The sequence below is a fragment of the Microcebus murinus genome, chromosome 5 (assembly GCF_040939455.1).
Source record: "Microcebus murinus isolate Inina chromosome 5, M.murinus_Inina_mat1.0, whole genome shotgun sequence".
Classification (NCBI taxonomy): domain Eukaryota; kingdom Metazoa; phylum Chordata; class Mammalia; order Primates; family Cheirogaleidae; genus Microcebus; species Microcebus murinus.
Window position 1 is genome coordinate 95,873,268 of NC_134108.1, and position 17,797 is coordinate 95,891,064.

Below are 17,797 nucleotides of genomic sequence, written 5' to 3' on the forward strand. Positions count from 1 at the left end.
GTTAGTCTACCTTACTTCATTTTTGTGATATAGAAATAAACCTGGAATGATTGAAGCCTTTCATAGATGAAAAAAATCAAATGATAATGATTTAGTATGTAGATCCATGTTAAGTTGAATTTTGTACAACCAGAAAATGAAAGTCATTACAGGAGATCATAGAATCTAGAAATACCAACAAATTATGGTGTCTTTTGCCATTTGTGTTCTGAAAGGCACTTTAGCCTTGTATTTAAAAGATAAAAGATCAAATTTTTCTCCAGAACAATACTGTCCAGTAGATTACTAACAAATGTTTTAGGTTTCTGTAAGAAAACACTGTGTTCTCGAGAGTTCATGAAAATTATAAGCTTAGCTTTACTTCTACAAAAGTAATTCTGAAAACTCCCATGAGTTGTGATGAGAAAAATTTGATTAAGAATGTTCAAAGTCTCAATTGGTGAAAATATGGACAAACTGTAATGATATATGAGCCTTAAAGAAGAAATGTATAATTGACAATATTTTATAGAGCAATTTATTTTTACAAGCCACGTGAGGAAGAACCAATAATGTCAAAATCGTGATTAAACAACCAGCAATGAAATTTGAGACCATTGGCATGACAAATCCTGTTTCAGATCTTGTTGACTTAGATTGACTTGCACAACCAGAGTTTGCTAAAACAGGAAATAGATGTCTTATATACAGACGGCTCTAACCTCTCTCTCGACCATTCTTCTTCCAGCAAATAAAACAAATACTCCATCCTGCTCTGAGAACCACAGGTAAGTGATAACTGTTTTATTTTAAGGTGAATATTTTATTATGCCAATACATTTAAATCTTGTCAGCAGTAAGATGGTGTATTTAGTAAATTTATCTATGATTTTCAAAACTCTATTGATAATTTTATTAAGAGTAATTAAGTTAATATATTCTTTTTTGAGCTAAGAAGCTAACATATAAATAGCTTTATTATTTCTAAGGCCTTTTTATCCTGTTGATATTTAAATGAACTTTTTACCTTTCATTCTAAAGTTATTAATATAATTACTTCCCATGTCTCTGACATTTAGAAACAAGTACACTAGAGCTACCTTTAATAGAAAAATAAAAAACTATGGTTATATGTATGTGCAAACTTCTGTATCAGTAATTTGTACTAATATTAACACAAATGGCTATGTGTTAATACAGACATTATTAAAGACAGGAAATCATTAATAGTTTTAAATTGGTCAACACAAAATTATAGCACTTACTTTGGGATAAAAAATATTTTATAAGGTCATCAACACAAAATACAATTTATCCCATGAAATGCACTTGAATCAAAAAGAAAAAGAAAATCATTTTAGAAGTTTTCTAATTAAAAGTAAATCTATTCGGGGAGCCATATTTACGTAGGTAATTTAAATACGTCTGTTTGTGTATATTTTTCTAAGGAAGCAATTTTCACATAGAATTTTGTATGCTTTGGCAAATAAGAAGCGATTCTACGGAATCAGATATTAGGAGATCACACAAGTACCTAATGACAACATGAAAGGAGTTATTTACCACTTGAGTGAAGATTTTACTTTCAAAAAGCATTTTATTAATGCTTGTCTTCCTTACGGCTAAATGCTGTCCAGGAAGCTCTGAAAGTACTTACTCCACTGCCAGAGACGATCCGATGTTGCCTCTTCTGTTAGTTAAAAACCAAAACTTAGGATGTTTGCCTGCATGAATAACCCTCTGAAGGAGGATCAAAAGAAATTAAATTGATAGCAAGTTTCAAGCCCGGGAGCTACCCTATTCGTCATGAGGTAAATCAGGGTTCCTGAATTGAACTCAGATTTATAAGAGGCAAGAGTACATTGGGAGAAAGAGATTAGATATGTTAAGAATTTCAGTGATGTTTTTAAGTAAATTCAAGTAAGGGAGAAGGAACTTATCATCGGAAAGAAAAAAAAAATATTGCTTTTCAGGAAAAGGCAAGGCAGATGTTTTTGTTTAGATCTCTTTACAGATTTCCTGTATGATGCAGTCTAGCAGTTTTGCAGATCATCTTTGTCTATTAGCATAAGCTGCTTTCTGTCTCACAGGTACATGGTGAGATGAAGGAATAAAGGATAAAGCAATCAAAATGATGTTTAAATATTACCTTTAAAATTAGAAAATATTTCATCAGATGCTTTTCTGTACTGTGAATGACATGTAAATGTGTCTATACCTATAACCTATAGTGCACACATTACACACAGGTGTTAATGCTTTTAATGACATGTTCTTTGATCTGTATAATCTTTTAAAACTGTGGTCCCCAACCCCAGCCATGAACCAGTACCAGTCCTCGGCCTGTCAGGAACCGGCCACAGAGCCCCGCATGCCGCCTCCCCCTTGGAAAAATTGTCTTCCAGGAAACCAGAGCCTGGTGCCAAAAGGGTTGGGGGCCGCTGCAAACATTTCTATTCTCTTTCTTTCAGGAGTAAGGACTTAGAAGCTAAATAGTCTGGCCTTATGCCCCAGACCTACTACTTGCAAGTTTATGGCATTACGAAATCTCTGATCCTAGGACTATCTGTAAATTGGGGCATTGAGTAACATCATCTACTACCTAAGTTTTTATGAGTTTTAAATGAGCACTGTAAAGAGTGTCACAGTGCCCGACACAAAACACATGATCACTATACCCAGGGCATCACTATGCTTGGCTCATTTAATAAGGCACAGGGGTCTGGCCCTGAAAAGTTGCATGTGAATTATTTTGTCTATTTATGAATTTAATTCTACCTACATTTACAGGTGATGCTTTAAGAAGATCTGGTTTTGTTTTTCTTTTTATTTATTTATTTTATTTTTTTTGAGATAGAGTCTCGCTTTGTTGCCCAGGCTAGAGTGAGTGCCCTAGAGTCAGCCTAGCTCACAGCAACCTCAAACTCCTGGGCTCAAGAAATCCTACTACCTCAGCCTCCCCAGTAGCTGGGATTACAGGCATGCACCACCATGCCCAAATAATTTTTTCTATATATATTAGTTGGCCAATTAATTTCTTTCTATTTATAGTAGAGACGGGGTCTCACTCTTGCTCAGGTTAGTTTTGAACTCCTGAGCTCAAACGATGTGCCCGCCTCGGCCTCCCAGAGTGCTAGGATTACAGGCGTGAGCCACCGCGCCCGGCCTGGTTTTGTTTTTCTCCACATACTGGCCAGTTTTCCCAACACCATAGGCTGGAAAATGTGTTCTTCCTCCAATGCCTTTTCAGTTTCAGTTTCCCTTTTCTTTGGAGAGACAAGAGTCTTACTCTGTGGTCCTGGGTAGAGTGCAGTGGCGTCATCCTAGCTCACTGCAACCTCAAATTCCTCGGCTCAAGGAATCCATCTGCCTCAACCTGCCTACTAGCTGGGACTAAGGGTGCATGCCACATGCCTGGCTAATTTTTCCATTTTTAATAGAGACGGGTCTTGCTCTTGTTCAGGCCGGTCTCCAACTCATGAGGTCAAGTGATCCTCCCGTCTCGGCCTCCCAGAGTGCAAGGATTGTAGGCATGAGCCACTGTGCCCGGCCCACTGCTTTTTAATGGTACTTTATTTGGTCTTGTCTCTTAAATTTTCTATTCACCTCCATTGGCCCATTTTTCTGTTCCTACAATAATATCAAAATTTTTATAAACAAAGATTTGAAGTCGATCTTAGTAACTACTATGGATAGATATCCCAATTAGTTCTTTAATTAATTAAACCTTTCATTTTAAAAGGTTACTTAGTTATCCAAGGACCAATCAGAATTTGTATTGGAATTATAAATAATTATAGCTTACAATTATATTTAGTTTATCTAGGACTGATATCTTTATACATTTAAGAGCACATAAAAAAAAAAAACAGGCCGGGCGCGGTGGCTCACGCCTGTGATCCTAGCACTTTGGGAGGCCGAGGCAGGCGGATCGCTCAAGGTCAGGAGTTCGAAACCAGCCTGAGCGAGACCCCGTCTCTACCAAAAATAGAAAGAAATTAATTGACCAACTAAAAATATATATACAAAAAATTAGCCGGGCATGGTGGCGCATGCCTGTAGTCCCAGCTACTCGGGCGGCTGAGGCAGTAGGATCGCTGAGCCCAGGAGATTGAGGTTGCTGTTAGCCAGGCGGACGCCACGGCACTCACTCTAGCCTGGGCAACAAAGTAAGACTCTGTCTCAAAAAAAAAAAAAAAAAAAAAAAAAAAAAAAAACCTCTCAATTTATTCAGGTGCTCTATTGTGTTCTTTCCTATTCTACCTCTTCCTCTGTTCCACTTAAAAACTACAGTATAGGCCGGGCACGGTGGCTCAAGCCTGTAATCCTAGCACTCTGGGAGGCTGAGGCGGGCGGATTGCTCGAGGTCAGGAGTTCGAAACCAGCCTGAGCAAGAGTGAGACCCCGTCTCTACTATAAATAGAAATAAATTAATTGGCCAACGAATATATATAGAAAAAATTAGCCAGGCATGGTGGCACATACCTGTAGTCCAGCTACTCGGGAGGCTGAGGCAGGAGGATCGCTTGAGCCCAGGAGTTTGAGGTTGCTGTGAGCTAGGCTGATGCCATGGCACTCACTCTAGCCTGGGCAACAAAGCAAGACTCTGTCTCAAAAACAAAAACAAAAAAAACTACAGTATAAACAAAGTCAAAAGTTTCATATTGCTATGAGTTAAATTTTAACGTATTAAAGACCTCAAATTTCTAAAACATTGTAGAAGCGTCTGTATAATTTTTATCCGTTACAGGAACAGTCCACAAATTTTGTGTTACTCCTTCCAATTTCCTCCCTTCTCATTCTAGTTACTGAATAGACAATAATACTTCATCAAAATGTCCTCTAGCCAACAAAGTTTCTCATTATTTCAAAAAAGTTGCATAGTAAACTTCCTCATAATGGAATATATTTTTAACTTACACTAGATATACTAAGAAAATATTATCTGAGCTTTCCAAGTCTTAGAAGTCTTATTTTATATTTGAAGGCCAACAGAAAAGATGTACTTAATTGTTAATATTGTATCTATTTTTTTCTCATTTTCCCAAATATATGTTCAATAATCTACCAGCTGTTTGCCATCGAGCCAAAGACTAATAGTAAGGTATGACTGTTACTGTCAAGATGAAAAATCCATTAAATGGTTTCATTATTACCTGGAATACCATGCCCCCAAAAAGTACAATACAGTTAATGGGAAATTATTATTGACATTAAAAGAAAACCTGGGTTCTGTTCCAGCTACACACTATCAATGAAACCATCAGGAGGTCATTTAATGCCTCTGTGCGTCTATTCCTTCTCTTACATTGACATCATAAAGCCTAAACTATGAGATTCAATGAGTTGCAAAAAATGTAACTGAAATCCTAAGTGTAGCAAAGTTCGAAGCACTTTACCAAGAGTTAATAATCTCTTTTTAATAAAAGTCCCTGCCTCGGTGAATTACTATAATTACAGGAATGTGGACTCATTATAGAAATTGCAGGAGCGAAAATATCTTACCATGTGAAAATAAACTCACTCTTTGGTATTTCTGTTTAGTTTCTTTTGTTCTTTGTGTGGCTTTCTGTCTGATCATAAGTTTTGTAGGAGGAGAGGATGGGGTTCTGTTTCTGTGACTGTCCTTCAGGAGATTTACGATACACGCGTTCCCAGATCTCCCCACCTCGGAAGTCATCAGTGCCACTGTGTGATAAAACGTCCTCTGTCACTTATCTTAAAATTGGGCCCAAATACCTATCTCACAGAGTTGCTGCCACACATCAATGAGAAAAACAAAGCTGCCTTGAAATAGGATGGTGGATAACAGTCAGTAGTCACTCACTGTCTTGGTGACTTGCTTGAACCTACTGCCAGCATGCAGATCTGGGGCTCCAGAAGATTCCAAATTGCTATGTGTTATACACCTTAGAACACACTAAGAAATAACCTAACCCTCAGATACTGAATATGAGAATGTGCATCCGTTTGGGTGTGCTATATAACAAAACAACACAGACTGGGTGGCTTAAACAACAAAAATTTATTTTCTCTCAGTTCTGGGAGCCAGAATTCTGAAATCAAGATGCCAGCAGGGTTGGTTTCTAGTGAGGGCTGTCTTTCTGGCTTGCAGAGGGTTATCATCTCACTGTGTCCTCACATGACCTCTTTTTTGAGGGTGGGGAGAAGCAGAAAGAATGCACTGTGCTTGTCTCTCCCTAAAAGGTTATAAGAACACTAATCCTATTGGATCAGGGCTCCACCCTTATAAATTCATTGAGCCTTAATCACTTCCTTAGAGGCCCCATCTCCAAATATCACCACACTAGGAGTTAGGGTATCAATATATGAACTTGGCCTTGAGGTTTAGGTGGGGGTGAGGGGACACAAACATTCAGTTCTTCAGTTTGTTCTTTATTTTCCCCATTGGGGGCATGCTTCTGGAGCTGAATCCACTATCATTCTGCTGGCACCTTGTGACAATTCTTCCCTTGTGACATTACTAATGAATTTGGGATAATAGAGACCATTACTCTCCTCACCCTCCACCTCTGCTCCATGTCACTCAGAGGTCCATGCACTAAACATTCTAATTCAGGTCTTTGTTCCGTTTGTTTTGTTGTTCCAGCAATGGCATTATTCCGGGTATTGCTATTCCTGGCTGCTGGGCTGCTTCCATGCTTTCCTGCAGATGGATCTGAGGTATGGTTAAGGTTGAAAATCTTTTGAGAAAAATTCAGGCAACCATGAGAGGTAGCAAGCTACTAGGCCGATTTTCAAAAATGAGAAGAGCTAAGAGTGTCTGATACATCACAAAGTACTCAACAGTAGCTCAGGGCAGTTAACGTAATTATCTTTAAAACTGTGGTGACCAATATAGGAGCCTCTAACCACATGAGGATATTGAACACTAGAAATATGGTCTGTCTTAACTGAGATGGCCATAAATTTAAAATATACAGCACACTTCAAAGACTGAGTGCAAAAATGGGAAGTAAAATGTTTCATAATGCATTTAATATTGATCACATGAAGGTATAATATTTTGGATATATTAGTTAAATAAAATATATTATTAATCATAATTTTACCTGTCTATTCTTTTCTTTTTTAAAGTGGTCACCAAAATTTTTAAATTGTTTATGACGCTTGAATTATATTTGTATTGGACAACACGGGTCTATGGGTTTAAAAGCTAATGAAACTCCTCCTTCCCCGAGACCTTTTCTGATTTTCTCTTCTTTAACCCATTTCAGTGTGATTCTCACAGAAAACAATATTTTTATATAATTTTAAGTAGTATGACTTCTTGACATACATGGACACATTTAATTTTCATAATTGCTCTGTGAGAATAACTAGGCCTGTTTTAAATTTTAAAAAAGAAAATTCACTAAAGATATTAATGTTTTTTTCCTACTCTTATAATAAGTATGTGAAGGGGCCAAATGCTTTGAATATTTCTAAGATGCTACTTTGTTTTAATAATTCCGGAAATAGGGTTAATCATTCTCTTCAATGATGGAGTGCGTAGTGCTCATAGAAGCTGTTTTTCTCCTAGCCAGAAAGTCTCCGAATGTGAGGAGCTATGGTCTTTGCTGTTTTTGAACTCCTGGAACATTAGACTAGCTAGAAGTCCTCTGAGAACTGAGGAACTCTGACTGAGGACTGAGGAACTGTGGAACTGTAGACTGAGGAACTTTGACACTTGGTTCAATCTCATTTGGCTTTCTGAGATATTGTGTTACCTTAATCGAATTATCAATGTGGAGATAATTCATTCATCACCTAGGGGTTCATTCAAGTAGTCTGCTTTCTTTCTAACTTATTTCCCAGAAAAATTACGTTTGGTGACCCTTTCAATCCCCTGCTACCTCTCTGATTTGCTTCTTCATCTTCCTTTATAAAACGATTAAAAAGTGAGATGTCAGAGAGATCCAGAATTATCTTTTGTGACACCTTCTCTGATCTCGATCAAGAAGAATTGATCCCTCCTTCCTCTGTATCTTGTAGACCCCTCCTATCAGTTTTGTTATCATGGGATAGCGTAATTATTTATTTATGTCATATTACCTATCTAATATAAACTCTGTAAGTAAGGCTAGATAGATACCATATTTTATCTAGTTTATTTGCAATACTTTTTATCTTTGCCATCACCTAATAAAAGCTCTATTGATACTCATTTACAAAAAAAAAAAAATGCATCTCTCCTTCTGTAGAATTTTCATCGAAAAAGGTGAGTTCAGAAGGATCTAATTACTTCTCTTTTCATCTGGACGTGATTTTTATGACTTTTGAAATAAAACTACTTTAAACAGATTTTTAAGGTCAATTGGAAATAATCCAGCAATGTTATTTTATACTTTGATGTACTGCAGAGATCAGCCTCTACTGATAATTAGCATGTGCAGGCTTTCTAACTTAAGATTCACTTAGCTATGCCAGATCTATTTGGCACAATGGCATTCACTAATGCTCCTTGTCCTTTAGAACATAAAAGCAGGAGGGGGAAATAGAATATAGTAGATAGTGACAGTAAAATGTGGTCCAACCTGTACTGGCAGTATTTGGAGAGCCTTGCGGGAACTCAGTGTGGGAGAAGGGGAGGACAACTTACCCCCATGTGGCAGATAAAAATCTATAAAGGGCCCTGTCCTTTTAGATTTATACTTCAAAATCTTGCTCAGACCAGTAATACATCATATCCTTGTGTAAATTTAAATAAGCAAACGGCTCTTATTTCTTGCACCAGTGATTCACATAACCCCACTCCACTCTTCATACCTACGCACACACAAATGTAAATTGAAAATATTAGCGCATGATTTAATACTGTTATCAGTTACACTTCTGTTAATAAAAAGACATAAAGTCCGCAATAGTCCATTCATTAATGGAATGACTTCACTCCCCTTAAATTGCCTAGGAGACTTTTTTAATGTGGTAAAAACTATCTTTTGAGCGATCCCATAAAATTTGCTACAAAGTACATAAAACTGTTTTACTATTGAATGCTATATGTGCATTTGGACTGGGCCTAACCATTCCTTCTCTAAATGCCAGGTGTGTCAGGTGGAAGTTCTCTTTTAAGCTTCCATGAATCAAATGCCCCAACCCTGAGCACTCCTTGTGGTAGATGTCTTGATAGTTTCTCTCATGTACCTTTGTCATTATAAGATGTTGTTGCTCCTGCATCTAGAAAAAAAAAAAAAAATCACATTAAGACCTCTCTTGAAAGCAGACATTGACATTTGTAGCCTCAGAGGAGTTTTCAGTTTGTCATGCTATGAATTACATGCCCATCGTAAAAGCTTCAATCTACTACTTTTCTATGAAAAAGTCATAGTGTCAGCTTAGATTCATTGGCAATGCTTAACAACTAATACTGACTCTAACACTTTTTAAAAAATGATCACTGTTCCCTCGCACTAACTTATTTGTTATTATAATATGCCATTTTCAAAGTTGTTAAAATATAATTCTAATTTTTATTTTCCTCTAGGATCCAAAGTTTGCTTCTGTGTTAACCTCCCGAAAAGAAGTACAAAGGGAGATCGTAGACAAACACAATGAACTGAGGAGAGCAGTGTCTCCATCTGCCAGCAACATGCTCAAGATGGTAAGAGGCAGAGCACGTAAGGAAAGGGGTATGAGCCAGTCCTGGAAGGAGCAGGAAGCTGGCCACTGGCATCTCTTAAGAACTTCATGGCTTACAAAGTTCTGCCTCTATTTTGTTATTTCCTTGGAGCTGTGTTGTGGGCAGGCAAGGCAAAATTCCTTAAATTCTCTTTATAATGGTGAAATAAGTTGTCAAGTTTATAAGGCTATTTAAGTTACGGAGGCAGAATTAAAATCAGATCTTTGAACATCCAGGGAAAGGCCATTATGTTCTTCTGCTCACTATCTTCTCTCTCCTAATCTAGAATCAGGAATACCTTTTCCCTTTATGTTCAATGCCATTTAGTCCACTTTTCTGGGTCCAGTACCAAAGGCCACATTTGTATCTCAAATGTGTTCAGTGAGGGAAAATAAAGGAAGCAGAAATGAAATAGGCCAGCTTATTGCTGTTGGAAAAATAACCTCAATACCTCCACATGTTTATCAATATTTAGAGTATGACCATGACTAAACATCTTTTAGGTGTTTCTGCTGTGCTATCATAAATAATCTGACCATAAACTATTTTAGATTTTTTAATCACTTAGTGTAGGCCTACTGTCTATATTTCTTTGTGGAGCAGAGAAAGGCACACCAAAAAAATATATCTTTGATTACTATGAAAATCAAAAGGTGCCTCTACAGAAATTTTATAATGATATAGGTCAACATATCAACCTGATTATAAAGCTAATGCTTCTTTGTGGTTTGAGTCATTAAGTGAGTATCCTTTTTTTCTCTCTTTGTTTTAGGAATGGAGTAGTCAGGCTGCAGCAAATGCCCAAAAGTGGGCAAACCAGTGCAAGTACCAACACAGTACCCCAGAATTTCGAAGAACCAGTACGTAAATTAGTAAATATTTGTTGAATAAATGAATAAGCAAGGGACTATTTTATGATGTTGCATTAGGAAAACTTTAAATGCTGCTGTTAATGATGCCTTTTGCAAGTTGAAATACCTCTGTAAGTAGAGATAACCCGGAAACACCTCCTTGTGCTTACTGAATCCTTTATATTTTACGGAAATTGTCTCACACAGTATCATATTTGTATCTTTCAACCAGCTCATGAGTAAAGCAGGTTATGGATCATCTCTTCCCCTAGTTTAGAGATTACAAAACCAACTGTCTGGAGAGAAATGATTGGCAACTAATGCCATATATAGGAAATTTGAAATTAGAATTTCTAACTTCTAAACCAATACCTTTTCTGTGATATTATGCACTCTGTGTTTTGAAAATAATTATTGTTGTATTTATAAAATATGTTAAATGTTGCCAAACTGTTCCTGAATTTTACTCAAAAATATTTAACGTTAGCATTTACTTTTACTATTTTCTTTTTAATTTTTCATACCTAGTAAGCCAAGACTTTCATATGTTCTGGGTGTTTAAAATGCATACTATATTAGACTACAAGACATTATCACCACCTTAAGAATCATCAGCAAGCAATATTTTATAAAAATAAAATATTATGTGGATGAACTATTAGATAAAATATTTATTGGATTACCAAAAATAACATAGATAAAGGCAAACCCAATTTGAAAGTAGTAAATAACTGGCTTGTTTGGAAGATAGGGCTGCCATTTTTTGATACTATAATTACAATAAAATTATGAAAGTAAGTGACTATATTTAGCAGAAGATTGAAAAAAAAATAGTCTTAAAGATCCCAGTCTACTGTTAAAATTTTAGCTTCTTTCTTCCCCCTTTAAAGGATTCAGCCCCTATGAGCACAGTGTTTGTGTCTGTTTGTGTGTACATTTTGCCATTGCATATCTTGTTTTCCTCATGAGTGATCTGTTCCTCCTTAGATACAAGCTGTGGTGAGAACCTCTATATGTCAAGCGCCATCACTTCATGGTCATCTGCAATCCAAAGTTGGGATAATGAGAAACATGACTTTATCTTTGAAGTAGGGCCAAAGACTCCCAATGCAGTGGTTGGCCATCATACTCAGGTAAAGGGAAGAAACAAAAAACCATCTGCCCTAAGTGCCCTAAAAAAAAAACTTCAAATTTTGACTGATTTCAATTTTAATGATGCATTTGGGGAAAGACTTCAAGTGTATATAGAACAGCCTAGTATTTGGTGGGTATTTCAGCTATCTGCTATCATTTTTCAATAGCCTAGAGCAGCAGTTCCCAACCTTTTTGGCACCAGGAACTGGTTTCATGGAAGACAATTTTTCCACACACAGGGGGTGGGGTAGGGGTGTGGGGGCAGAGCTCAGGTGGTGATGCCAGCAATGGGGAGCAGAGTGGCTGTATATACAGATAAAGCTTCCCTAGCTTGCCTGCTTCTCACCTCCTGGTGTTTGCTCCCCCCCATTCCTAATTTTCATGAAAGATAATTTTTCCACCAATGGGGGAGAGGTGGAGCTTGAGCAGTGATGTGTGCCCAGTTCCTCAGAGGACAAGGACCAGTACAGGCCAGCGGGGATTGGGCACCACTGCGGGGCATGGGGACCACAAGATCCTAGAGGATCTTGGTAGGAAAATATTCTCTATTTCTCTAACAGTCTAAATAGATAAAGTAGCGAATGTACATGGAAATGTAATATTTCACATTTTTTTAAATTTGATTCAATAATTTAACTAAATATATCTATTACTATAAGGCCTATGAAAACAAAGCATATCAGTAACATTTGTTTCAGTTTTTTATTTCCTACTATTTGTTTTTTGATATTTCGTTTTTCTCTAACATACTCTTACCTTCTCATTTATGGGACTGTAGGTTGTTTGGTACTCTTCTCACCTCGTTGGATGTGGATTTGCCTACTGTCCCAATCAAAATGGTCTATCATTCTTCTTTGTGTGCCAATATTGTCCTGCGTAAGTATACACTTTAGAGTTTATTGTCAATAATGTCAAATGCGACCTAGTATTTTTAAATTATCATATAAAAACAGACTGAAAAGCATATTTCAGTAAAGCAGAGGGAGAAAACCTTTAGAAAAGTTTTCTAAAGTTGAGACACCTTCAACCAACTTCTCAGAAAAATCAAGTTTTCAGTTCCAGTTCCAAGTATTATCGGATAGAAAGCTCTCTTTCCTCATGCCTAAAATAATTTAGTATCTCTCCCAATTGCCTTTCCCTAGGTTCAGGGAAAGGTTACTTCACGAGTACGTGTAGTGTCTAGTTCTCCTGATTTGGTATTATCAGTTCTTGCTAGGTTCACATACTAGAAAGTGAAAGATGCACAGTGAGGTCAGGGGAGAATGCAGGGTAATAATGGGAAATGACATATTTTAGTGATTCCAGCCCTTTCTACTGAAATGTTCTTACTCCTGCTCATCAAAAAATGCCACATTATACTATTAAGAAATGATTAAATCTTGGACTTCAAAGGCTTTTCAAGAGATCTTTAATATATTTCAAATAGTCAAGAAGAGATATCTTACTTACGTCTTTGCTTCTCAGAATTTACCAAGGAAATACTTTGAAGGAACAATCCATTAAGAGCTTGATTTCTTAATGCTCTTGGTTTTCCTGCAGGAAACCCACCCCTTCCTCAAGAGATATGCTTGAGCTATTAACAACAACAAAAACAAATCCTGTGGATATATTGAAGATATTTACAAAATACATGATAGCTTTTATTTATTTATTTATTTGAGATAAATTCTCATTCTGTTGCCTGGGCTACAGTGCCGTGGCATCAGCCTAGCTCACAGCAACCTCAAACTCCTGGGTTCAAGCAATCCTTCTGCTTCAGCTCTCCTAGTAGCTGGGACTACAGGCATGCACCACCACACCCAGCTAATTTTTTCTATATATTTTTAGATGTCCAGCTAATTTCTTTCTATTTTTTTTTAGTAGAGACAGGGTCTTGCTCTTGCTCAGGCTGGTCTCGAACTCCTGAGCTCAAACAATCCTCCTGCCTCAGCCTCCCAGAGTGCTAGATTTACAGGCGGGAGCCACCATGCCCGGCCTTTAATTTATTTTTAATATTTGAATTATTCACCACCAGTGGGGGAAGGGTTCCTTCCAAACCAAGCTTCCTACATGATTTATTCTAAGGCTATAAATAACCCAGGGGATATAGCATTCCAGTTTGTGAAGTATGACCTTCAATGTCATTTTTCAGCAAGGACCTATTGGTGTTTAGCAGAGAAAATTGAAAGGCCCTAGGAGACTGCATCCAGATCCCCAGCCATGAGAGAAGGGCATCTGGAGCCAATGTCTGAAGTGACAGTGGGAATGAAGAGTGAGAGAAAGCGGGGGAGAGAGAACTTCCAGAACACATTTATATCTATTTTGCAATTCTTCAAGTGCTCACACACACACAGCTATAGTCCATGTGGGGAGACTGATATTCAGCTGCACTGCTTTGGAAGCTGGACTCACTCGGGGCAATCAAGACTTTGACTCCATGTATTTTCAAATGAGAATGACCAATAGGATAATCATCAACAGCGAGGTACAGAATAGTCGCTGTTAAGATAAGCACACCCTGGAGATTGGTGTAAATGAAATCTTTTTTTTTTTTAACATTCCCATTTTTGATAAACAAAAAAATTATACACATATCACCTCTAGACATTCCCGAACTTTCCTAAGTACAACCTCCTTTTGCAAACACACACCAAAAACTACATGAAAATCACTATCCCATCTAAAAGGCAAAAATTATGCTGAAGGTTTACTTACCCTAGTTTGTATTATAGAAATTATGGTATTTTTTCCAATTTTAATAATAAAATTTCATTTAACATTAAGTATTATTTTTCCTATTGCAATCTCCTGTGTCGCAGGAACTTTTCCTGTCTCTCTAGGCAAGCGTCCTCAAACTATGGCCCAAGGGCCACATGTGGGTGTTTTTGCCTGTTTGTTTTTTTTACTTCAAAATAAGATACGTGCAGTGTGCATAGGAATTTGTTCATAGTTTTTTTTTTTTTTTTTTAAACTATAGTCCGGCCCTCCAACGGTCTGAGGAACAGTGAACTGGCCCCCTGTTTAAAAAGTTTGAGGACCCCTGCTCTAGGGGATATGTTTTACCCCTAGCCAGCACCTTGTAGTGCATTGTCTTAGAAATTTGACCAAGTCTGTTGGGAGATGAAGAGAGTGTTGCCACATTGACGTACACTCTAAAAACTGTATCCAAAGGCTTCAAGTTAGAAAAAAAATAAATAAATAAAAAAAAATAAAAACTGTACACATTAGCTATCCTATTTAAGTTGCTCAGGTTCTGAGATTTTATGGTCAACAAAGTGAGTGAATGTATGAATTATTCTCTTTTCATTGTTATCTGAATACATGCTTTTAAAAGATTTAATAAATACCCATATATATTTGGTGACTGATGCTTACCTTGGAGTATACATTAAACAGAAAAATGAAAAATATCTGACATTTTGTATTTCAAATTTCAGTGGAAATTCTCTTTCAAGAATATATGCCCCTTACCAACAAGGAAAATCTTGTGCCAGCTGCCCTAACGACTGTGACGATGGACTATGCAGTAAGTTTGAAGTGATTAACTTACTAGTATAATAAAATGAACTGACATTTCTTTTGAAGAATTAGAAAATCTTCTGAATGTAACCAAGTTAAGCAATCTTCATGCAAAAGACAAAAAAAAAAAAAAAAAAAAAGATTACTTAACAGTATTTTTAAGTAAAAATTTTACACTATTCAGTACCTATGTATTATTTACAATGTAAAATTTGGCCTGTTATCATATGTAACCTGAAGAAATAGCTACCATGAATGTTATATATTGGCATATATGAAAATGTTTCCATGGAAATAATTAATTGTAATTCAATATAAAGTTTCTTTTCATCAAAGTTAGTGCCATTATACTGAAGGTAGAATTTTTTTTAAAAAGAAAACAAATATACATCGAAGTATATGAGATCATATAACATGGCTCAGTTCAGAGAGGCACACTTAATATTGCAATTTCTTATATGCCAATAAGTTTATCATATTGCCTCATTTTTGCCATAGTATAGTGGGAATCATCAAGTTTAATTTAACAATCACTTATACTTATCTTTGCTAGTAATCTTAGGTATATTTTTAAAAGCCAAAATCAAATCTGTCCAGAAGCCGCAAAAGCATTTTAGCAAAGAGAGGAAATAAAATAAATATCATATACTACCTAATTTCTAGTGTTGTTATTAATAGAAGTACAAAGAATTGACATATTTTTAATTGGGATATGTTATTAAAATTATCATGGACAATACAGTTGACCCATTTACTGAGATTATTATCTTTCAAATACACTCATCTGACTAAATTGTAGCATTTTTTTCTGACTGAATTATATAGCTATAATTCAGAGTATTGATAATATAAAGCTACAAATCAACTAAAGAAGAAAAAGCCAAATATTTGTAGCTCTACTGAATGGTATTTGCTAAGAAGCTTGGAATTTATACAATTAAGCAGCCAATTGAAATATTTTAAACAGAAGGGTGACAAGATCTGAACTGTGTTTTATGAAAGGCTCCTGATGGTAGTAAGAAGAAACAGTTGGTAGTAAGAAAAGCCAGCTAGAAAACTGTTGAAAAACCTCAGCTCAAAACCAAATGGCTATCTACTGCATTAGGACAAAATGAATGAAAAGAAATAGGTTTGAGAGGTAGAAAGAAAATAGAATAGTAAGTTTTCATTACCTATTCTTATTGGGTGATGATAAAAAGTAGAGGGAAACAAGTTCTGGTTGATTCTTACCGGTAGCTCCTAGCTGGAATTGAGTAGTAGCTGGGAGTGCCATTTCTCTGACACAGGATGAATTGAGTGAAAGATTGTGGGAGAATATTAAAGAAATGTCAAGCTTGTAGATAGAATGATGAATTTAGTTTGAGATTCGTCAAGTTTGTGGCCACTGAAGGACATTCAAGTAGAAGTGTCCGATAATCATGGTGACATTTTCCCCACCTTTTACATTTTCTATTGGCATCTTCCCATAATTATTACTTACTCCTGAGAGAAAGGCTGGTGGCATTAGAGTCAGAGCAACTGCACCCAATATAACTTCCTGCAACAATGAAAATGTTCAATATCTTCCCTGCCTTGATAAAGTAGCCCTCAGACACATTGGCTGCTAAGGAAGGACCTGAAACTTTAATTGTATTTAATTTTGATTTATTTAAGTTTAAGCTTAAACAGCCGCATGACCAGTGGCTACCATTTTGGATAGTGCTGTTCCAGAGAACTTCATTAAAATTAATTTTATTCTGCTCAGTCTTCGAGGAAAAAACGTCAGTTTATGTTAGAAACATTGCAGAAAGCCCAAATTTAAAAAGAATCAATGAATTCATTGATGTGTTTAACTTATATTTCCTAAGGATATAAAATGGTAATCATAGGGGCCGGGCCAGGTGGCTCACGCCTGTAATCCTAGCATTCTGGGAGGCCGAGGCAGGAGGATCGCTTAAGGTCAGGAGTTCAAGATCAGCCTGAGCAAGAGCGAGACGCCCGTCTTTACTAAAAATAGAAAGAAATTAATTGGCCAGCTAAAAACATATAGAAAAAATTAGCCGGGCATGGTGGTGCATGCCTGTAGTCCCAGCTACTTGGGAGGCTGAGGCAGAAGGATTGCTTGAGCTCAGGAGTTGGAGGTTGCTGTGAGCTAGGCTGATGCCATGGCACTCTGTCTCGGAAAAAAAAAAAAAATGGTAATCATAGTGTAATGATGCCAACTTATTTGCTGAGTTCCCATTCACATTAAATGTATTGTTGGTGCTGCTGTTATGGAAGAAAATGATGGTGAAATGACTAATTTCTGTGTTCTTATTCCAGCCAATGTTTGCAAATATGAAGATAAATATAGTAACTGTAAACAGTTGAAGAACAAGTTTGGCTGTATCCATCAACTTGTCGAGGATAGTTGCAAGGCTTCCTGCAATTGTGTAAACGAAATTTATTAAATGCTCAATACACAGTAAACAGGGCCATGTGGAGATTAGCTACACCATCTACTTAGATTTGACATCTACTTAGAGTTAACATATACTAACAGAGAAATTGTAGGTACGTTAGCTACAAATTTGATTCCGAACAGCAATGAATCTTTTCCTTTTGGATCTGCCTTATATTTTACAAAAATCTCTTTCACGCAAAGAATTAAAAAGTAATAAAATCTATGGCAACAAACTTTGAAGTTTTGTATTTAAATTTTGTGATTTAAATTTAATAAATTTAATTAACTTGA

At 36.5% G+C, this 17,797-nt stretch overlaps 1 protein-coding gene across 1 annotated transcript; it reads left to right on the plus strand.

Moving 5' to 3' along the window:
• Positions 1-658: 658 nt before the first annotated feature.
• LOC105869207 (cysteine-rich secretory protein 3) lies at positions 659-17,797 on the plus strand. The gene is made up of 8 exons (XM_076003303.1): positions 659-767; positions 6,590-6,663; positions 9,467-9,583; positions 10,374-10,461; positions 11,440-11,585; positions 12,365-12,462; positions 15,003-15,091; positions 17,386-17,797. Exons 2-8 carry the CDS (start codon positions 6,592-6,594, stop codon positions 17,511-17,513), a joined length of 738 nt encoding a protein of 245 aa, XP_075859418.1. The 5' UTR covers positions 659-767; positions 6,590-6,591; the 3' UTR covers positions 17,514-17,797.